The following is a 23935-nucleotide window of genomic DNA, read 5'->3' as shown; positions in this document are numbered from 1 at the left end:
CAAAGTCCACGTCCTCAATTTGTGATGACTCGTTGTCTAAAGGAGGGAAGGAAGGAAAGAACGATGATAAAGTAAAATAAAATAAAGTTATTAAAATAAAATAATTATTAAGAAAAAAATTTTTTTTTAATTTTTTAAAAATTTTAAAAAAAACCCTCAGACAAATGGTGGAAGCAAAGGTATACAGACAAAATCTCACAGAGAAGCATACACATACACACTCACAGAAAAAGGAAAAGGGGAAAAAATCATAAATGTTGCTCTCAAAGTCCACCTCCTTAATTTGGGATGATTCGTTGTCTATTCATGTATTTCACAGATGCAGGTACATCAAATTGACTGTAGAGCTTTAATCCGCTGCTTCTGAGGCTGCTGGGAGTGATTTCCCTTTCTATTCTTTGTTCTCACAGCTCCCAGGGGCTCAGCTTCGCATTTGGCCCCGCCTCTGCGTGTAGGTCGCCGGAGGGCATCTGTTCTTCGCTCACACAGGATGGGGTTAAAGGAGCAGCTGACTTGGGGGCTCTGGCTCACTCAGGCTGGGGGGAAGGAGGGGCACGGAGTACGGGGCAAGCCTGGGGCAGCAGAGGCCGGCGTGACGTTGCACCAGGCTGAGGCGCGCCGTGCGTTCTCCCGGGGGAGTTGCCCCTGGATCGCGGGACCCTTGCAGTGGCGGGCTGCACAGGCTTCCCGGAAGGGGGGTGTGGATAGTGACCTGTGCTCGCACACAGGCTTCTTGGTGGCGTCAGCAGCAGCCTTAGCGTCTCATGCCCGTCTCTGGGGTCCGTGCTTTTAGCCGCGGCTCGCGCCAGTCTCTGGAGCTCCTTTAAGCAGCGTTCTTAATCCCTTCTCCTCGCGCACCAGAAGACAAAGAAGGAAGAAAAAGTCTCTTGCCTTTTCGGCAGGTCCAGACTTTTCCCCGGAGTCCCTCCCGGCCAGCCGTGGCGCACTGACCCCCTGCAAGCTGTGTTCACGCCGCCAACCCCAGTCCTCTCCCTGCGCTCTGACCGAAGTCCGAGCCTCAGCTCCCAGCCCCGCCCGCCCCGGTGGGGGAGCAGACAAGCCTCTCGGGCTGGTGAGTGCTGGCCGGCACCGATCCTCTGTGCGGGAATGTCTATGCTTTGCCCCCTGCACCCCTGAGTCTGCGCTCTCCTCCGTGGCTCCGAAGCTTTCACCTGCCGCCACCCGCAGTCTCCGCCTGCGAAGGGGCTTCCTAGTGTGTGGAAACTTTTCCTCCTTCACAGCTCCCTCCCACTGGTGCAGGTCCTGTCCCTATCCTTTTGTTTATTCTTTTTTCTTTTGCCCTACCCAGGTACGTGGGGGGTTTCTTGACTTTTGGGAGGTCTGAGGTCTTCTGCTGGCGTTCAGTAGGTGTTCTGTAGGAGTTGTTCCACGTGTAGATGTATTTCTGGTGTATCTGTGGGGAGGAAGGTGATCTCCGCGTCTTACTCTTCCGCCATCTTCCCGGATGCCTCTCGGAAAATGGTACATTTTAAATCAAATCTAATGTTTGTTTTTAGAACAAGAATCAAAGCGATTAATATTATACTTTTTTTTTTTTTTTTTTTGCGGTACGCGGGCCTCTCACTGTCGTGGCCTCTCCCGTTGCGGAGCACAGGGTCCGGACGCACAGGCCCAGCGACCATGGCTCACAGGCCCAGCCGCTACATGGCACGTGGGATCCTCCCGGACCGGGGCACGAACCCGCGTCCCCCGCATCGGCAGGCGGACTCTCAACCACTGCGCCACCAGGGAAGCCCTTTATTGTACTTTTAAGAGTACTTTCTTTGAAAGGCTAAAAACAAATTATCATTTTATGATAATCTAGGATATCCTTTTAATGTATGTTGTTTCTCTACCCATTGTTGCTTACCTACGTGATTTTTTTCATCATATTTTAGTAGTACATTGTGCAAAACTGTTGAACTTCAAAATTGTCATAAAGGAAAGCAGAAACATAAAAGTATCATCTGAATATTAGAGTTCACCGATAGTCAACATTTTTTCAGTCTGTCAGTGGCCATCAGGATTTGTGCTATTATTCTCTGTGCTACTAAGGCCATGAGAAAGAATGAAAGTGGTTATTTTTCCTTTGTGGAACTTGATAGTTTCACTTTAAAGATTTTGATTTTATGATGTAAAACAAACACCTGTTTCACGGCATCATTAATTAACTCATGTCTTATTATTGATGTGGATGCCTGTGCAAGCGTTGATTTTTAACCATCTCCAAGAATATTGAAGTAAAAGAACCACTTAAAGTGAAGTAATAGAGGCAACTTCCCTGGCGGTCCAGTGGTTAAGACTCCACACTTCCACTGCAGGGGGCGAGGGTTCAATCCCTGGTCGGGGCACTAAGATCCCAAGATTTCACATGCTATGCAGTGAGGTTGGGGGGAAAAAAAAAGAATAGAGATTACATTCTTAATAGCAGTCTCTTCTGAAATATTGCAGAATGAGGATTGATGCAGATGTTGGGACTTTAAAACAGCTCTTTCTGACTCCATTACATGTAGATTTTGAACAACAACCTTTATAAGAAAATCAGAGAATTTGTCATCTCTTTTTATAGCTTTTTTGTTACCTGGCAGACAGCTTCCTGCCTAACCTGACTTTTAAAACCACCTTCATGAGATTGGTGCTCACTGAGGGCATTGACTAAGCAGTGAAGGCAGCTGTTGAATAGTGAAAAACCTGTTGGTGGTGCTTTTCCATCAGGTCTGGGCAATTGCAGTGATATTTTAATTCAGTTGTATTATTTAATGAGGGAAAAGTTGTGATCTATAACTTAAATTCTTCGTTGAAGTTACTGTAAGACCAGGTGTTCTTTTTGTTTTGTTTTTTGGCTGCGTTGGGTCTTTGTTGCTTCACATGGGCTTTCTCTAGTTGCAGCGAGCGGAGGCTACTCTTCGTTGCAGTGCTCGGGCTTCTCATTGTGGTGGCTTCTCTTGTTGCGGAGCATGGGCTCTGAGCGCACAGGCTTCAGTAGTTGCAGCACGCGGGCTCAGTAGTTGCAGCACACAGGCCCTAGAGCGCGTGGGCTTCAGTAGTTGCAGTGTGTGGGCTCAAGTAGTTGTGGCACTCAGGCTCTAGAGCGCAGGGTCAGTAGTTGTGGTGCACGGGCTTAGTTGTTCTGTGGCATGTGGGATCTTCCCGGACCAGGGATGGAACCCATGTCCCCTGCATTGGCAGGCGGATTCTTAACCACTGTGCCACCAGGGAAGTCCCAGGTGTATTTTTTGTATATCATCTTTGCAAGTTACTAGCAGAAACATTTTCTACTGGAAGATCAGTGGGAAAAGATGTGGAATTTGGACAGTTTTCCTTAGATTTTCTGCCCATTGCAGGCATTATATATCAACAAAAGCATCAGAAGGAAGGTAAACTTTTCTTGATATCTAAAAAAACTTAAAAATTTAAGTTTCTGTTTCTTCAGATTCAATTATGCTTCTTAAGAGTAAAACATTTTTGTTAGGACTGGCATATAACTTTTACCAAGTTGGCATTGCCAAAACTATAAGAGAACTTGAACTCTGATTTTAAAGGTTTAAAACTACTTGACCGGCACCAAGTTACAAGGAATAAATTTAGGAGACAACATTAATACTTGTTTGTTCTCTTAATAGCACATGCCAGAATACAGCAGAAGCAGGTATGGATATTGGTCATCTGTATGTTTTCAGGGCTGAAAACGGGCATTCAAGAAAAGCTTTGGTCCCCAGCTGGGCATTCCCATGGAGAATTCCAAACTCTATTGGATAGGGAAGAGTGGCATGAGGGACCAGTCACTCCACCTTGATGCATGCATAGCACTCACTGTCTGTCAGACCCTGATGTGCTGGTGGTGCACCCAGGTGGCAGTGATCTGGGAGTGATGAAGTTGTTTGATATTTTAATCCAAATTAAGAAAGATTTAAGATTTATCGGGACTTCCCTGGCGGTTCAGTGATAAAGAATCTGCCTTGCAATGCAGGGGATGCAGGATCAATCCCTGGTCAGGGAACTAAGATCCCACATGCTGCGGGGCACCGCATGCCACAACTACTGAGCTTGTGTGCCTCAACTAGAGCCCATGTGCTGCAAACTACAGAGTCCACACTCTCTGGAACCTGCGCACCACAACTACAGAGCCCACGTGCCCTAGAGCCTGCGCACCACAACTAAAGAAGAGAAAAACTGCACACCACAAGTAGAGAGAAGCCCATGCGCTGCAGCAAAGATCCCGCATGCCACAACTAACAACCGGCACAGACAAAAATAAATAAAATAAATAAATAATAAATAAATCTTAAAAAAAAAAAAGATTTATCAAGTAAATGTTCAAGAATGTTACTAGAGTGTGGTCCAGTATGGTACCCAGAAAAGTGTGGTCCCACTCAACGAAACCTCTACATGTTATGAATATACGTGTGAAGAAAGTCAGTGGACAAATTGGCTCTTTTATGAAGTTCATCGGAGGATGTACCATCAGTACATCACACACACGCATACACACAAATACATACCACATTTTCTTTTTTTTTTTTCTTTTTTAATTAATTAATTAATTTTTGGCTGCACTGGGTCTTTGTTGCTGTGCACGGGCTTTCTCTAGCTGTGGCGAGCAGGGGCTACTCTTCATTGCAGTGCGCGGGCTTCTCATTGCGGTGGCTTCTCTTGTTGCGGAGCACGGGCTCTAGGCACGTGGGCTTCAGTAGTTGTGACACATGGGCTCAGTAGTTGTGGCTCATGGGCTCTAGAGTGCAGGCTCAGTAGTTGTGGTGCATGGGCTTAGTTGTTCCGCCACATGTGGGATCTTCCTGGGCCAGGGCTCGAACCCGTGTACCCTGCATTGGCAGGCAGATTCTTAACCACTGTGCCACCAGGGACGCCCATACCACACTTTCTTTATCCATTCGTCTATTTTTTTCTTCAGTTATTTGTTTATTCATTTAGTCATTCAACATATATTTACTAAGTGCTTGCTACATGCCAGGAGTAAGAACACCACAAAGTAACTTCCTGCCTTCATGGAGTTTACATTTCAATGGGGGAAGACAGAAAACAAACTTACAGCATAGTATACGATGCACCAGATGGAGATAAATGCTACCTAGGAACATTCAGACGAAAGAGGGGCGCAGGAAGACCTGGAGGGTGAGGACTGCATTCTGATCTCACCTCCTCTATATCCACCTTGCTCACACCACTGGCCTCCTGTCACTCCTTGAGCCCCAAACACACTGGTTTGCTGTTTCAGCCCCATCCGTGCTCTGCTCGCTTGGATGGTGACCTGGAGATCTCCAAGACTGTGCCTTATACTTTGAGGTGGGAGTATGTTTATGGTTCAAGGAACTGCAAAGAGGCTAGTGGTGTGAGCGAGGCGTGCACAGAGAGATGGGGTCGGAGGGGAAACAGGGCTGGCTCAAGTAAGCCCTTGTGGGTCAGGGGGAGGAGGCCTGTGGCTTTTCCTCTACGTGAGCTGCGGAGCCACGGGCAGGCTTTGAGCAGAGGAGTGATCTGATCTGATTGCTATTATAACAGATGCCTCTGTGCCAGACCCCGGGAGGGAAGTGTGGCAGCAGAGCTCCCCACCCCGAGGAGGCCACTGCGAGAATCCGGGTCTGAGATGGTGGCTCGGACCAGTGTGGGGACAGAGGATGTGGTCACATACGCTGAGGAGGGGTATCCATTCATCTATGGATGGACACTTAGGTTGCTTCCTTCCAAATCTTGGCTATTGTAAATAATGCTGCAATACACAGGGGTGCATACATCTTTTTGAATGACTGTGTTTGTTTTCTTCAGAAAAATACCCAGAAGTGGAATTGCTGGGTCATATGGTAGTTTTATTTTTAATTTTTTGAGGAACCTCCATACTGTTTTCCATAGTGGCTGCACCAATTTGCATTCCTACTAGCACGGATTTCCTTTTCTCCACATCCTCACCAACACTTGTTATTTGTTTTCTTTTTGAGAATAGCCATCCTGACAGGTGTGAGGTGATACCTCATCGTGGTCTTGATTGCATTTCCCTGATGATTAGTGATGTTGAGCATCTTTTCATGTACCTGTTGGCCATCTGTATGCCTTCTTTGGAAAACTATTCAGGTTCTCTGCCCATTTTTTAATCAGGCCGTTTGTTTTTTGATGTTGACTTGTATGAGTTCTTTGTATATTTTGGATATTAACCCCTTATCGGATATTTTTTGCAGCCATCTTCTCCCATTCAGTAGGCTGCGTTTTCTTTTTGTTGATAGTTTCCTTTGCTGGTCAAAAGCTTTTTTAGTTTGATGTAGTCTCCCATTTGGTTTTTTTGTTTGTTTGTTTTTTGGGGTTTTTTTTGCTTTTGTTTCCCTTGCCTGAAAAGACATATACAAAAAAATATTAAGACCAATGTCAGAGTACTCCCCATGTTTTCTTTTTTTTTTAACTTTTTTTTCTTACAGTTGTATTGAGATATAATTGACTTACAGCACTGTATAAGTTTAAGGTGTACAGCATAATGATTTGACTTACATACATCATGAAATGATTACCACAGTAAGTTTAGTGAACATCTGTCATCTCCTATAGATACAAGAAAATATATTTTTTTTCTTTGTGATGAGAACTCTTTAGGATTTACTCTTAACAACTTTCCTATATAACATATAGCAGGACTTTCCTGGTGGTGCAGTGGTTAAGAATCCACCTGCCAGTGCAGGGGACACGGGTTCGATCCCTGGTCCAGGAAGATCCCACATGCCGCGGAACAGCTAAACCCGTGCACCACAACTACTGAGCCTGCGCTCTAGAGCCTGAGCTCTAGAGCCCGCGAAGCACAACTACTGAAGCTGCGTGCCACAACTACTGAAGCCTGCGCTCCTAGAGGCCTTGCTCCGCAACAAGAGAAGCCACTGCAATGAGAAGCCCGCGCACCGCAATGAAGAGTAGCCCCTGCTCACTGCAACTAAGCCCGTGCACAGCAGTGAAAACCCAAGGCAGCCATAAATAAATAAACAAAAATAAATAAAATATAGCAGTGTTAATTGTATTAATCATGTTGTACATTACATCCCTAGTACTGCTTATGTTTTCTTCTAGGAGTCTTAACGGTTTCAGGTCTTACATTTAATTTTAACCCATTCTGAGTTTATTTTTGTATATAGTGTGAGAAAGTCCAGTTTTCCCAAAACCGTTTATTGAAGAGGCTCTCTTTTCCCCGTTCTGTATTCTTGCCTCCTTTATCATAGATTAATTGACCATGTAAGTGTGGGTTTATTTCTGGACTCTCTGTTCTGTCCAGTTGATCTATGTGTCTGTTTTTATGCCAGTACCATACTGTTTTGATTACTGAAAAGCTTTGTAGTGTAGTTTGAAATCAGGGAGCATGATACCTCCAGTTTTGTTCTTTAACATGGTAGATTCTTAAATTGTTCTTGTTCACAAAATAATTCTAAGGTATGACTTTGATTCTGACCCATTTTGTTTTAAAGGATGGAATCTGTCCTTCAGATTAATTGCCCTTTGTGCTTAAGCCTGCTTGTAGCATCTTTCATGATTATGATAGTTGAATGATTTTGTAGTGCCATTTCTTTTTTGAAGTAGTTACTACTTTGGCATCTATTTTAATAAGGTCTAGGGCTTCCCTGGTGGCGCAGTGGTTGAGAGTCCGCCTGCCAATGCAGGGGACACGGGTTCGTGCCCCGGTCGGGGAAGATCCCACATGCCGCAGAGCGGCTGGGCCCGTGAGCCATGGCCGCTGAGACTGCACGTCCGGAGCCTAAGCGGGAGATGGGAGAGGCCACAACAGTGAGAGGCCCGCATACCGCAAAAAAAAAAAAAAGGTCTATACTTAACCTCCACTTTTGAAACTTGAATTGTTATGTAAATTAATCTAAATCTTTCTTTGTGCTGTGTGTTTATTTTCAAGAAGTGTAAACCTGCTGTTTTTCTCATTGATTGTGGTAATGAGTTTAAATAAAGAGTACTGCTCTAATAGTGTTTAAAAGATAAATTGAGGTCCCCTGATTTCTTTGGAAGAAAGTTCCATAGCCCGCCCAGAGCCTGGCCAGTAGTATTAGAAGCTTATATATTCATAGACTATAAATAAAAGCCTTTTCTAAGCAGCTTAATGAATTTGCTTGATTTGTGTTTAATAGCATGAATCAGAATGACTCTGCTCATATAGTTGTTTGAAATGTTTCTCCTATTTCAGAGATTGACCTGTTTTTCTGTTTTTATTCTAAAAGGAAATAATACGGGCTTGATCCAGTGATCCACATGGGCTTGACCCAGTTTCTCAGTAGATGGGTCAATAGTCTTCTGTTTCAGATTGCTTAGGCTCCATAGTTTGCTCTGTAGCACAAATGCCCGACCAAAGATCATTATGTGGGTCTTGAGCAAGTAACTTCAGGAAGGAAAAATGCTGGGGGCGGGGGCAAGTGATCCACTTTGCTGGTTAGAGGTAAGATCAGAAAAGTTACTGTTTATAGTTATTTTGTATTTTTCTTTGAGGTTACCATGGATTCTTTCTCTAATATAAATGAGCTCCTTTTTGAGTTGTAGGAAGTAATCATCAGTAAGTACTGTTAGGAGATAAATAAAACTGATTATCTTTAAGTGTTTAAAGATGGTTTAAAATCAGGTAGTGTATATACCAGTGTAATTTGAAGATACTGGCCTAAATTATTCATTGAATTATCAGATCCACTGAGTATTGGTTTCCTAATAGTAGAAAAATCGTCTTATTTCCTAAGGATTAAGTTTAGTGATTGGATCCTATCTGACATTTAAATGAAGTTTTTGTTCAGGATTATCTCTCAAAATCTATGTTACCTTTTCAATTGCTGCTAATCTGGAATTGTAGAAGGGCACTTCTGAAATCCGACTCTGCATGAGTAAAGGTCATCAATGTGTGGGGACTTGAGGTATGGCAGTTTGCCACAAACTCATTAATCCAAGGCTTGTTATAGCAGGTATAAAGAATATTAAAATTTCTCTTAAGACGTTTGAGAAAAAAAAAGATTTTTTTGTTTGAAGGGCAATCAAGAATAAGAACCTTCTACCAAACATTTTTCTTACTTGTTAATGTAAACAATCTCTTAAAGTGTCATGGTTCATTCAATTTTGAACTTTAATCTGGGTTTTTCTCTTGGCATTCACATTGCAGATCTTAATTACAGTTTGTTTCTTTTTAGAAAGCAGATGGATTTAAAGTGTTCAAATATACTGTATAATAAGGTCTCTGTGTGATAGAGGAGAGGACTAAGTCTAACCTTGGCATTTCTAGCCTCCTCGGGTGAACTGTGACCTTTATAGAAAGCCAGGTGATTGCTGCCTCAGCTTGAGTCCCATTTTGAATGTTAATGGCTTTAGCTGGAGACTTATTTGGAAGGACTTATTTGGCCCTGTATTGTAGCATTTGCCTTAACGTATTTTATAAGAGAAACAGAATGTAAATTCCAGGATTTAAGTGTGTTTTTTAAAATTGGTTTTTGAAAATTCAGCATCATTATAACTTGATTCATTTTATTTATAGTATTTATTTTATTTATTTATTTGGTTTGCTGGGTCTTAGTTGTGGCACATGTGCTTCTCACTTGTGGCCAGCAGGCTCCTTAGCTGTGGCTCGCCGGCTCCTTAGTTGTGGCATGCAAACACTTAGTTGCAGCATGCATGTGGGATCTAGTTCCCTGACCAGGGATTGAACCCGGGCCCCCTGCATTGGGAGCTTGGAATCTTAACCGCTGCGCCACCAGGGAAGTCCCTTGATTCATTTTAATGTAGTAATTTTAACAAAGTTTGTTGATATGGTTGTGTGTGAAAAATACAGACTAGTTATAAAAAGACCCTTAAGCTTGTATTAGTTCAGATAACTTCTACACAGATAAATGGGACACTAACTGCTGCATATGACTGACCAGACATTTGAATACCTAACCATATTCATATAATTTGGGTTCCCCAATCTCTGGGAGAAGGTTTGTTGTATCTCACAGGAACCATTTCATATAGGATATAATAAGAAAGTTCTTTTAGAAACAAGTTTTTAAATTCCTATTGTTAATGCATCTTTATCATAAAATGGGGACTTAACGAGATACCATCTCCACTAGTCATTATTTTGTAAATCATCCTCTGGGCACAAAATTCTAAACTTGTAGAAATTACCCCTTTTTGCTCTCACTTAGGACTTAATAGTGCGATATAAGAAACTAGAGATTTTGGTTTGGCATAAATTCTCTACAAACAAACAGCTAAGTCATTTTTTTTTGTCTTTTTTTTTTTAATTGAAGTATAGTTGATGATGTTAATTAGCAAAGTGACTCAGTTATATATACATTCTTTTTCATATTCTTTTCCTTTACGGTTTATTACAGGATATTGAATATAATTCCCTGTGCTATACAGTAGGACCATTCTATATATATATACCAGTTTGCATCTGCTAATCCCAAACTCCCAATCCTGTCCTCTCCCACTCCTGCCCTCTCCCACTCCCCTCCCCCTTGGCAACCACCAGTCTATTCTATATGTCCCTGACTCTGTTTCTGTTTCATAGATACGTTCATTTGTGTCATATTTTAGATTCTACATATAAGTGATATCATATGGTATTTGTCTTTCTCTGACTTAGTTCACTTAGTATAATAATCTCTAGTTGCATCCATCTTGCTGTAAATGGCATTATTTCGTGTTTTTTTTTATGGTTGAGTAGTATTCCATTGTATATATTGTACCACATCTTCTTTATCCATTCATCTGTTGATGGACATTTAGGTTGTTTCCATGTCTTGGCTATTGTAAACAGTGCTGCTATGAACATAGGGGTGCATGTTATGTTTTTCAATTATAGTTTTGTCTGGATATATGCCCAGGAGTAGGACTGCTGGATCATATGGTAGTTCTATTTTTAGTTTTCTGAGGAACCTCCATAGTTTTCCACAGTGGCTGCACCAACTTAACATTCCCACCAACAGTGTGGGAGGGTTCCCTTTCCTCCACACCCTCTAGCATTTGTTATTTGTAGACTTTTTAATGATGGCTATTCTTACTGGTGTGAGGTGATACCTCATTGTAGTTTTGATTTGCATTTCTCTAATAATTAGCGATGTTGAGCATCTTTTCATGTGCCTATTGGCCACCTGTATGTCTTCTTTGGAGACATGTCTATTTAGGTCTTCTGCCCAATTTTTGATTGGGTTGTTTGTTTTATTGTTGTTGAGTTATATGAGTTGTTTGTATATTTTAGAAATTTTAAGCCCTTGTTGGTCACATCTTTTGCAAATATTTTCTCCCATTCTGTGGGTTGTCTTTTCAGTTTGCTTATGGTTTCCTTTGCTGTGCAAAAGCTTGTAAGTTTGATTAGGTCCCATTTGTTTATTTTCATTTTTATTTCTATTGCCTTGGGAGACTGACCTAAGGAAACATTGGTGCGATTTATATCAGAAAATAAAACAGCTGTTTTGCCTAAAACAGCGAAGTCTTTAAATCATACTGAGAGGAAAAGCAAGTTGTCTTGCTGAGAAAGGGAGGCGAGTACTTTTGAATGGTGAGGAGTGAAGCACATAATTAAAGGGTTAGGATTCTTGTTCCAAAGCAGAATGGGAGAAGAGACTGGAAGACTCCCATCTGGTCCTTTCAGTCCTTGAAGATGTTCTGAGGACTTTTTTTGCCTTTGTGGGAAAATGGTAAAAGGAGGGCTTAAGGCTTTCTGAAAGAATCCAAAGGATTGAGGATTTGGGTTAGGTTATGGCAGGTGAGGCCTTTGGAATTAGAAGTCCTGGTGATCTGACAGAATGAGAGAGAGGCTGCCATGGCAGGCAGCCTGTATACAGGACTAAGAGAGATGGACAAGGAGTTGGGACTGGGGAGATACTGGGACCAGGAGTGGAAGAAAGGGAGGTCGAAGGTACGAAAAGGAATGAGTGGAGATAAGAATTGATGAATTTGGGGAGGTTGCTAGAGTCATCCCGGTACAGGAGGTTGTGAATAAAGAGGTGGTCAGAGAGGAAGACGACAGGAAAATGTGAGTGGAATGAGCCCAGAGGTGATGCAGTAGCTGGTAAATTGATGAGAACACTTTGGAAAAGTCAGGTGTTGAGAGGCCAGGGATGTGAAAAACAAGACCTCAGGTTGCCCTCTGGCTTTACAACTCTCGATTCCAGAGCACACATTGTCTGAAAGTTAATGGTTTTGCTTCTCAGAAATACGAAATAATATGCTGACATATTTTTGTAAAATCAGAAGTGAACTCTGAAAAGCATATAATATATGGATTTGTATTTTAACAATCAATCAGAAGTATTAATTGCCTCCTTGTAAACACTGGAGGATGGATACTGTTTGGGCTCCTCAGCAGGAGGTTTCTAACAGGAAAGAGGGAGACTCTAAGCGGGAGAGTCTGATATTGGGCTTTTCCTTTCACCATGTACAAGCAGTGTCCTTAGGGCAGATGGACGAATGACACTCCTCAGGAAAACCTGGCCATGGGAGACACTGTCTTTACTCATTTTAGTAGAACCCAAGTCAAAAAAAAACATAGTTCTTCTGTGGTAGAAACAAGAAAAAGAGGGGAAAAAAACACAACTCTAGATTTAGACTCTTTTTTTGAAACCTGTAACACCTGAGAACTCCAAGGTCTCCCAGTGTCATTTACAAAAGCCCAGAAAAGCACTCAGGGTATTCTGGGTATGGACCAGCTTCTGGGAGAAAACAACTTTACGAATCAAAAACCACAAAAAGTAGAGTGACCAGACCAGTGTATGGAATAGCGAGAGTTGTGATCAGATGGGACGCTGAAGAGCACAGGTGGCGCTGGTTGCAGTGTGGTTTGGACAGTGCAGTTTCCTTGAAGAAAACAGTCAACTTTGCACGGTACCAGGAAGGAGCCTATAACGGATGGGAACATGAGTGGTGAGACTCTGGGTACATTTTTACAAACTGACTTGAAGGGTTTGTTTCCCCCTAGTAAGCAGAACTCAGCGTCAAGGTGATAACAGTTTTCAGCTCAAAGTGGAAGCGATACTTTCTGTTAATCTGTAATCATTCTTTATTCATTGTAAGCAATAAAGGTAAGTATAATTCCCCACGTGTATTCCATCATCAAACATAATTGAAAATACCATTTATCATTTGCTGATTTAGGACCCTAACTAAAGAACATTGACAGTCATAAAGAGTATCCATACTTAGTTAAAAGGGAGGACCTTTTGAAGAAAATACCTGAGGAGTAAGTTTTATATAAGACACTGATTAGGAAGGTACATTTGGGAGAGAAGAGTAAAGAATCTGAGAATAAGCAGAATTTTATCAGCTGTTGAATTTTTTGGATGGCATTCTCCTTTGCACATCTGCTCTTTCCTATTCTTTTCATAAAGGGTAAAGGAGTAAAAGTCTTACAGAAGGGAAGCCATGTTAACCTGTGTATTAGTTTAAGGAAACTCTGCCCATTTTCAGTCTTACTGGCCTCTAGAGTGGGTTCCTTCCTCCTTCAGCTTAGCAGTAAAGCCTGAGAATAGACTGGACCTGAATCAGATGTTTCACCTTGGTATAAATTTGTTGTCCCATTTGCTGGAGACTTAGGAATAACTGTAATCTGTAGGGATAGAGCCTCTGCCTCATTGAGAAAATAGCTAATTGTTTGTGCCGTTAAGGCAAGAAAGTGGGTAAATATGGATTAATAGTAATCTCTTGCAGGGAAAGTATTTCTGAATCAACTCAGATTTTAAATGTTATGTTTTATGAAGTTGTGACATAAAATTTTTCTTTCCTCGCACTTTGAAAGTGTTGACTCATATTTTGTCCTGTTTTGTGATGGCTCTTGTGAAAGGAATAGAAAGAGATTGGGAAATAAGCAAGTGTTTCTGCCTTTTTCTCCTGCAGGTCCCAGTAGGGATGGCACAATCAGCGAGGACACTATCCGAGCCTCTCTCATCTCAGCAGTCAGTGACAAACTGAGATGGCGGATGAAGGAGGAAATGGATCGTGCCCAGGCAGAGCTCAATGCCTTGAAACGAACAGAGGAAGACCTGAAAAAAGGTCACCAGAAACTGGAAGAGATGGTTACCCGTTTAGATCAAGAAGTAGTAAGTAACTCATTGAATAGTTGTACTAGTTAGATTGAATCATAGCCATGGCAAAGTGTTCTGTATATACTGTGGTTACCCTGAACATTGTGGGTATAGTTAAAGAGTTCTGAAAATTATACACACCTTTAAGCACTTTCACATAGCTCCTCTACAGCTTTGTTAAAAAAAAAAATGCAGCCTGTGGTTGGAATGTAGTCTTTGATTGGGGAGTGGATGTGTTCAGAGGAGTTTTGCTTGCACCTTCACCCCGGGGGATAATGTTTTGACCCAAAGGAGGACTGTTTGAGCGCTTGATGTTACCAGACAGTTACTAGGAAAAGAATTTGAGAGAGCTCTAAGTCGTGATAAAGATCTGCAGACCCTGGGTACAAACTTAAGGGTCAGTTCTTTTTTGTTTCCAAATGTTGTTTGAACTATAAAGTATCTTTGGTGAGCCCTTCTAGGTGAGCCCTTCTAACTTAATAACCCATAGTGTATGCAACCTTTAGCTCTTAAGCTTTCTCACATTTTTATCAGACTGCTGTGCCCTTATGAGTCAAGTCAGCCCTGTGACTTCTTTTGTTTAGTGATTAGAGGCACTAGCATAATTTGAGTGCCAGCTTCACTCTTCACTTTCATTCCTGTGATGGAGAATTTGTTCCAGCAAGTGTGCATTTTTGATGAAAGGGTAAAGAGTTATTAAGTGTTTGAGAGCTTTGGAGAAAGTGATTTGTATGTACACATTACTCTAATAAAATGGTTCTAGTGTGTAAAGTGAGCTTCTCAATAGCCAGCTATTTTCAAAAGTTCAGCAAAGTGACACCAGTACAGTTCAGAGCCTGCAACTACCACCTGCTGTATCTTGTGAATAAAGTTCAACTGTTTGGAGTTCTGTGTGTTGAATCATCTGTACAGACTGGGGAAAGTTATTCCTCTGAGGCAGATGGCCACTTGATTTGAAAGAAGGACCTCCTTTATGATTTTCACGTAAGGAACCTCCTGCTGGAAAGTGTCTTGTCTGATGGCTTAGTTTGCAGTATCATTTGTCACTGGTAAGTGACAAGCTTATCACTGCCACCAAAAGTGCTCAGCTCAGCATCTCCTGTTTTCACTCAGCATGTTAGAGCACACCTTTTCCTCTAACTGTGACTAATGTGATACATGAATCTCATCCATGAGTTGTTTAAGCATTGTTTTATTAGCAAGTCTGTTTCTGTGAAGTTGAATTGTAGATGTCTGACAAGCAGATAATTAGTATAAAATCATCATGCTTGGACTATTCTGTTTTCAGGCTGAGGTTGATAAAAACATAGAACTTTTGAGAAAGAAGGATGAAGAACTCAGTTCTGCTCTGGAGAAAATGGAAAATCAATCTGAAAACAATGATATTGATGAAGTTATCATTCCCACAGCCCCACTATACAAACAGATCCTAAATCTGTATGCAGAGGAAAATGCTATTGAAGACACTATCTTTTACCTGGGAGAAGCCTTGAGGCGGGGAGTAATAGACCTGGACGTCTTCCTGAAGGTATGTCTTCCTCGCTCTGCTTTCCAGGGTTTTGGAACATGTTTTAGAGACACTGACCTTGAAAACCACAGATCAAGAGGGTTTCTCTGTAGGAGGTGGGTTAAAATTCTTTGTCTTTCCAAAAGAGAGCAAGTGAGATAAATGGCTGTGAGCAGTGCCTTCCCACCTACAGAGGGGGCTGAGGATCATCTGAGTAGGGGAAGAAAAGTGGGCTAGTGGCTGCAGTTCCCCACCCCTGGGTGGATCGTTAGGTACAGTCAGATTTCCATTGATTCTTTCAGGTCACATCATCTAAACCGAGATCATTGACTGCCCCACCCTTATTGTTTTTGTTTTTTTCCTCTGTTAATTTTTTTAGACTTGCATAGTTTTATACCTGTTTTCCCAAATCAAACAGCCTTGGGAAGTATTGGGTTTGCCCTGCTGGTAATAGAGCCCTTCTGAATAAAGGTTATATTCCAGGCTTAATGCTGTTGTACAGACATGAAGATCTGTAAGCCAAGTTTGGCTACTTCTCTCTGTTGAGTCAGGAAGAGCATGGCTTTAGGAATAATAGCAGCCATCCTCTGGATATTCAGTACAGCTGCTGCTGATGCTTCAGTGCACATGCGAGGCTGGTCAGGTTGCTTGCTGATCTTGCCTGTCTTACTATGAGCGTGTGGCCAAACCACTCTTGGACCTGGTGCAAGCACATGAATAGCTGGGACCCTAGAGAGGACTTCCTTTCTGTACACTGTCCCCTGCTTGGGTGGCATAGCCTAGGGAAAGATACACATGGAGAGGCAAGAGAGGTACACTGTTTGCTAGGCACTGGACAAAAGCTGGCCTTGTGCTATACTCATCCTTGCCCTTCCCCTTTTTTAGCCAAGTGGGAACAAACAGTCACAGTTTGTACAAAAGTTTTTTGTAACTTTTGTTAGGATCACAGTACAAGTTTCCCTGCCATCTTGGTTGTCTCAAGTGCAGCTTGAACTCCTGAGCCAGATCCTGGAATGTGGTGCTTTCCCTGTGAAGAAGGCCTTTGTATAGGGTCTCAGAAGACTACTTTCCTTAACACAACCTGCCAGCATCAATCCAGTGAGTTTAAAAAGCCACATGTAATAAAGTATTGGCTCCAAAGGAAAGTTGATATAGGTTCTTAGCTCCCACCTAGGTTACAAACTGTCTGATAGTTCATGCCTGGGCCTGGATCAGAGCCAGTCTAAACTGTTGAAACTTTTTCCCCCTTCACAGCATGTACGTCTTCTGTCCCGTAAACAGTTCCAGCTGAGGGCACTAATGCAGAAAGCAAGAAAGACTGCCGGTCTCAGTGACCTCTACTGACTCCTCGGATACCAGCTGGAGATTGAGCTCTTCTAAAGCATTCTTTTCTTCTCTTCCTTTCTCTTATATCAGTAGGTGCCCAGAATAAGTTATTGCAGTTTATCATTCAAGTGTAAAATATTTTGAATCAATAATATATTTTCTGTTTTCTTTTGGTAAAGACTGGCTTTTATTAATGCACTTTCTATCCTCTGTAAACTCTTTTTGTGCTGAATGTTGGGACTGACTATGCTAAATAAAATTTGTTGCATAATTTTTCTCTTTTACTGAACATCTTTAGGAAAAATATATGAAACCTAAATAAGAAGCTCGGTTTCTAATTTAGCAAAGTATATCATCCATCGTGAGTTGAAATTTAGCATTATTTATCCTCTAGCATATAAAGTGAATTCTATTCAATATGGGATATAATACCACACAGAAATCTAAATTTTCAAATATTTGAAATTGAGGGATTTGAGTGACTTTTTTTTGTGAAAGGTCCTGGCTGGTACCCTCCTACCAGTTCCTGCCTAGATTTGTTTCCTTTCCAGGCCTGACAGAACCATAACTGTTTTCATCAAGAAAGGAGCAGAGTGGCCAGTACCAAGCTACACACCTGAGAATTTATGTTAACTAGGCAAGATGGTCTGGCCACAATTAAGGAGGAAGGTACAGTGTACACTGCCTCTCTGCATTTATTGTCATCTAAAGTCAGTCTTTCTGGTGAGTGATTCTGTAGTCAAGATTGTGGCCACCCATCCAGTGATCTACATGTCCTAAAAAGCTTATCTAGCAGAACAGAATTTTCTCTGTCAAAATGAGAGAGCTAGAAGGTTCATGAGGTTATAAAGAAATGAACATTCTAATTTAAGATGTTTTAAGGTATTCAGGCAGCCAGACAGCCTACTCTATACTTCTCCCAAGAGAAGAAAGACATTTGGTCTCACTCATTTTACACTGAAGAGTTTATATAGTTTAATCTTTTCTTAAAAAATGAAAATCTACTTGTAAAAATTATCAGAATAGAAACTAGCAAGGTTTAATCTAGTGTTAGGTTTGAAGCTAACTTTTTTTTTTTTTTGCGGTACGCAGGCCTCTAGCTGTTGTGGCCTCTCCCGTTGCGGAGCACAGGCTCCAGACGCGCAGGCTCAGCGGCCATGGCCCACAAGACCAGCCGCTCCGCGGCATGTGGGATCTTCCCGGACCGGGGCACGAACCCGTGTCCCCTGCATCGGCAGGCGGACTCTCAACCACTGCGCCACCAGGGAAGCCCTGAAGCTAACGTTTAAATGAGTTATTTTTGTGTATACATTTATTCTTACATGGTAAAGGAAGTTACAGCTTTTTTATAGCATACAAAATGAGCTTAGTTGTATTAGCCAGCCAGAACGAAATAATTAGCATATGCTTGATGAAAAGAATCACGGTTTCTAAACACAATAAACACACATCATACATTCTTTTAGACCAAATGGCAACTACATATATAATATACAAGGCAAGTACTGGTACATCAGAGGTACCAAAATACCTTATTTGATGCAGTGACTAAGGAATTACAAAAAATAAGTATCATCCAACATTTGGATGCTAAATAAAAGAGCTGAGGGGCTAAATAGTGGAGTCACTCTTCCCTCCTTCTTTTTTCCGACTTTTAGGAATTTGAGTTTATTCAAAAGTTTGACGTCTTTAATCCTGTAACTAACCACTCTCTCTCTTTCGATAACTTCAGAATGGTAGGTTTAAGCAACTTTAAAACTTGCGCTCCTTCTGAATTTCCCAGAGAGTTTCTGCACCCTTTTCAGGCGGGCCTCTTCTGCAGAGGTCAGCTTTGCCTTTATGAGGTCTGTAATAACACTCTTGCCCAGGATACACGGAACACTAAGGTATATTCATTTGTTCAATAGTGGCCCTGAAAGTAAAGACTTAAAAATTAGTCCTTTCTCGTTTCTTCTAACGAAGGTCTGCAATATGAGAAACAACAGTTGCTGGGTGAACTGAGTATTTAACAGATTTGTAGTATGAACTGTGGCAGAAAAAGATACAAGGAAAGGGGATCCTCTGGTAGTGCAGTGGTTGGGAGTCTGCCTGCCAATGCAGGGGACACGGGTTCGAGCCCTGGTCCGGGAGGATCCCACATGCGGCGGAGCGGCTAGGCCCGTGTGCCACAACTACGGAGCCTGCGCTCTAGAGCCCACGAGCCACAAAGAGAAAAAAAAGATACAAGGAAAGAACAATTTAAAACAGATGACTAGACATACTTATTGTTCAAATTCATCTGCCATCTTCCCACATAGGCCCCAACCTCTTGCCATGTTTGCTGGGACCAGCCCTCCTTTTCCTATCTCCTTGCCCCCAAACCACTTCCTATCAGGGAACCACTTCAAAATTCCTATTACTTTATTCCCAGTGATTTAATTCCATTTTACTTTACCTTCTCCCATTCAAACTAGCAGAGGGATCTTACCCAGGCCCCAACTTCCCCCTCCCCAGGAGACCAACTGCTAATACTTTTGTGATCAGTGCTTCTTTCTTAGGTCTCTTCACTGGACCTCACTGAAACTGGTAGAGAACAACTCAAAATGTGCCAAGACCTACCACAGTGGTTCCCAGTGTTACTAGATATTTGTAGAGCTAGTTCACTCAGTTAAATAATAAAGATGCAATAAGACTTTTATCTAATAGAATGTATAAGAAATACCACACTAGGCCAGGACAAAGGTCTACAAAGGTAGGCCTCTTCCTCCTCTACCACCATCCCTTTGTCTCTGTCTCTTCAGCAGCAGCAGCAAAGAACAGATTTTAGGAAGAGAGGTGCTTCCATAAGATCAACTTCAAACATTTTCATCAATGCTCTTTTACCTCTATCTTATGTTGATATTAAATATTTTTTCAAACATAAATATCCTACCTTACTCATGGTGGAAACTGGATGCACTCCTAAGATTCTTCAGAATACTTTGTTAAATCAACACAGGTAGGGCAACACCCATTTCTTTTTAATCACCTCACAGCCACTGTGGAGTTGGAAGAAATCACGAACATAAGTTAATTTTAGAAGAAATACTTGTCTTTGAACATCCATATTGCGGCAGCCTGACAATGCCACAAATCTGAAATGTTTCCATCAATAATTTCTCCTAGGAATTTCTTATAGGAGTTGGTTATGTAAGGTAGGAAAACAGTTATGACGGTAAGTATGGAGATCCAAAAGTTAATGTGAAATCAATTTTACTATCAACTGTAAAGAATATATAGCAACAATTAGAAGAAATATATTGTCAGTTAACAAGTGAGTGCCTACTATATGGTAGATACTGGGTTAGGCTCAGCAGTGAGTGAGACAGACTGAGTCTAGTCCCTAACTGCTTAAGAGTTTATAACGGGAATATGATCACACCAAAATAAAAGTAGAAGTGCTAAGGAAAGAAAAGTCCGGCAGATACAACATGTACTTAAAGGACCCAAGTCTCATCCCTCTGGCACAATTCAGGCTTACAGCTAACTTCCAAGGTACTGAAAATACAAAACATACTACCTGGGGGGCCTCCCTGGTGGCGCAGTGGTTGAGAGTCCGCCTGCCGATGCAGGGGACACGGGTTCGTGCCCCGGTCTGGGAAGATCCCACATGCCGCGGAGCAGCTGGGCCCGTAAGCCATGGCCCCTGAGCCTGTGTGTCCGGAGCCTGTGCTCCGCAGCGGGAGAGGCTACAACAGTGAGAGGCCCGCGTACAGAAAAAAAACAAACAAACAAAAAACATACTACCTGGCAACCACTACTTTGCTGACATTTTCCTTCTGCTCAGGTCTTTATCAGTTCCTTTATCTGAGTTCAGAACCTTTGGAGAGACCACAGCAATGTTCACTCCACTCCACACAGGAACTAAGAAAAAGATACCCCCAAATCCATTCATTACATAGTATTATGTAACAGGTGGTGGTTGTTTTTTTTTAACCTTAGCAAAACTGTTACAATTGCCCTGAGTGGTTTACAACTAGGAACACTCAACAAAACGATCAAAAATTCAGATGTCTAAGCCCTACCCCAAATCAGCTAAATCAAAATCTTAAGGGATGGAGCCCACAATTCTATCGTCTTGGCAGAGATTCTCCAAACAAGAAAGTGACAGTTTTGAAATTTTCAACTATAAATTATTAAGTTTTAACTTTTATCACTTCAAGTCCTTTTCCATAGCCAGGGGTTTGTATCAGATCGATTTCAAGGGTTCTTAGCCAGAAGAAAGTAAGATAAAAAGGACTGCTATCATATTAGCACCCCTCCTCCTCTTCCCTTTAATTTTCTCCAGTTAATAGGAAGAATTCATGTTACTTGAATTACAATACTGACCTTTCTGAACTAGAGTATCCCAAGTTAAATGTAAACTACATCTTGTTACTTAGTGCTGTGTTAAGAAAGCCTTATAATCTTAATTGTACATATATGTAGGATTGTAGTAACATTCTCATTTTTTTCAAACTTGTATTTCTGGTAAGTTATTATCAAAATAATGTGCTAAAAATTAAAACACTACTAAAAGAACCTAAAGTAGAATAAAAGTCCTTTCACCCAGGAGGTATTTTACTTTATGATTAAATATATGATCAATACAGTCTAAATATATTTCAGAGAGTGTGCACAGCTCAGTGGTACTTTTAGGCTTAACCACTTGAGTCTCTGTGCTCTAAAAGGACAAACCATGACAGCTTTCAGAGTGGACACCAAGCCTCTGCCCAGTCAAGAAATGGAAAGGGGCAGTGGCCAGATTACAGCCACTCCCAATAACCACAGTTCTGGGGAAATGCTCTTAACTTCCATGCTACAAAGTTAAGATACCCACTGAGAAGAAAAAATTCAAGACAGAAAAAGTTCTCACTTTAAATGATAAACTTTTTTACATTTATCTAAATTAAAACTAAGTCTGATGTTTCGCTGGGGGGAACAAAAACAGTTCTCTATCCAACTCCAGTTATACCATAGTTTCAACAATATCTACCCAAGATAAATAAATTATGAAAACCTTTTGTTGCTACTTTGTATAGACGTTTGTGCAGAAACACACACATTCATTCATGCCATTAAAAAAAATTTAAGAAACACAAATCAATATCCCTTATCAAGTCTTTGAAATAATTTTTCTCAGAGAATAATCCATTTAGAGCAAAAAGCTTAGTTAAGAGGGAAACAGAGAAACAAGTATACATGGAATATAACTGTCAGGCAAAACATAATCAGGCCTTAGTCCCACTAGACAAGGGAAAAAAATTTGGCATAGTCTGATGTTTTGGGTATGTGAACTATTTTAAACACTATTTTATCAGAATTTTTTTTCTCATTGAATTTGAAAAGTGGTAACTATTAGCCAGAAAGTTAGTGCAGATACAATAATGGCAAACAAAAGAGAATTTCAAAAATAAAAAAGCATTACTACGGATACACAGAGATACTACATAATATATGAAACAATCCAACAATACATAATAATCATGAACTTAGATGCAACTCATTGAAATGGCCTCAAAATATATTGGAAAAAAATCAGGAAACGCTAGGTGGATTTGAGTAACTACCTTTATCAGAAACTGACAGATCAGTAATAATTAAAAATTTGTAATTTAGTAAAACTAAACCAAATCAATAAGTGTGAATGGATATAGAAAGATCACCCAAGTAAGTCCATTCCCACCCCCCAAATACATAAAGGAACATTTACAAAAACTGTATTAACTAGGTCACAAAGGAAGCCTTAACAGATTTCAAAGAGTGGATGTTAACCCGCATTTCTCTGATCTCAATTCAGCTACGTTAGAATCAACCACCATATAACAAATTTTAAAATGTTTCAAAGCTAAAAGCATACTCTTGCTGAGTTAAAGAGAAAATAAAACTAGGAATTACAAAATATTTATACCTGAATGACAATAAAAGTGCCACAAAACAAAAGAAAAAGTGGTACTTACTGTTAAGTTTATATTCTTAAATGCATTTTTTTAAAAACAAGAAAGATCAAGGATAAAAGTTACTAACCATAAAGTAAAAGGAAGTTTTAAAAAATAAGCAGAAAGTAGTAAGATTAAAAACATCAGTATCAATAAAATAGAAAATAATTCTTGGGGAGAGGAGGACTAATAAGTTAGAAGAACATCTAGCAAAACGAGGGCACAATGTCCCCAACAAATAATATTAGGAAACAGGAGAGGTAAGCACAAATACAGTAAAGGTTTAAAAAGTCATAAAATATGAAACACATGCCAGTATAAAACTTGGATGAAATGGACAGCTAGAAAAATTCCTAAAATGACTTAAGAAGAAATGGAAAATCTGAATAAACAAATTACATGAACTTTTAACAAAAATCTAGCCCCTCACCCTTTCAACTGTTTTACAAACAAGTTATATCAAAATTTCAAGGAACAGTTTGTTCTTACGCAAACTATTTTATTAGAGAACAGAAAAAATTTTTTGGTGGGGTTATAGTAAAACCTTGATACCGAAACTGAGCAAAGATAGATAAAAAATAGTAAACTCATATTATTTATTTACACAGATACACAAGTACTAAATAAAATATTAGCAAATATACTTAAGTGGGGTTTTTGAAAAATACTTCATGACCAAGGAAGTTTTACCCCAGAAATGCAAAGATGGTTCAATATCAGAAAATATATTACACCATGTGAGATTTAAAGAAAAAGATCATTTGAATTGTACAAAAACCTGATGAAGTTCCAAATCCATTAGGGTTTAATAAAAGTAAAACTCAACAATCTAAGAAGAAAAGGAAACTTAACCTAAAAAGATATCTATCAAAAATCCAAAACAAACCACAAATAATGACGAAAAATTAGAAGTATTTTCATTACAGTCAGGAACAAGACAAGGATATACCCACTATCACTGTTTCTGTTTAACATCTTACTGGAGATCCTCCTAGCCAATGCAATAGGACAGGAAAAGGTAAAGGTCTTAAGTATAGAAAAAAGGCCTTATTTGGAGATGGTAGGTCTAATAGAAAATGTCTGGTAATTTGTAAACTATAGAAACTAAAGATCAGAAAGAAAACAAGAAATAA

The 23935-nt window shown here is 40.6% G+C and overlaps 1 protein-coding gene and 1 pseudogene across 2 annotated transcripts in view; one reads left to right on the top strand and one right to left on the bottom strand.

Moving 5' to 3' along the window:
- Positions 1–17137, top strand: part of TSG101 (tumor susceptibility 101) — a 57741-nt gene extending 40604 nt beyond the window's left edge. Inside the window, exons 8-11 of one of the 2 annotated variants that reach the window (XR_003791360.1) lie at positions 13846–14048; positions 15322–15561; positions 16482–16638; positions 16795–17131. Coding sequence is in view for 1 of the 2 variants with exons in the window: in XM_029207186.1 (XP_029063019.1) it covers positions 13846–14048; positions 15322–15561; positions 16795–16884 (533 nt within the window). In the remaining variant the exon portion in view is untranslated. Of the gene's footprint in view, positions 1–13845; positions 14049–15321; positions 15562–16481; positions 16639–16794 lie in introns of both variants that reach the window. The other variant, XM_029207186.1, reaches the window with a different exon arrangement.
- LOC114886572 overlaps positions 6282–23935 on the bottom strand; it is a 59137-nt pseudogene continuing 41483 nt past the window's right edge.

This window comes from Monodon monoceros, unplaced genomic scaffold, assembly GCF_005190385.1.
Source record: "Monodon monoceros isolate NGI ecotype Baffin Bay Population unplaced genomic scaffold, NGI_Narwhal_1 Super_Scaffold_7, whole genome shotgun sequence".
Lineage (NCBI taxonomy): Eukaryota > Metazoa > Chordata > Mammalia > Artiodactyla > Monodontidae > Monodon > Monodon monoceros.
This window is presented reverse-complemented; position numbering and strand designations above follow the sequence as displayed.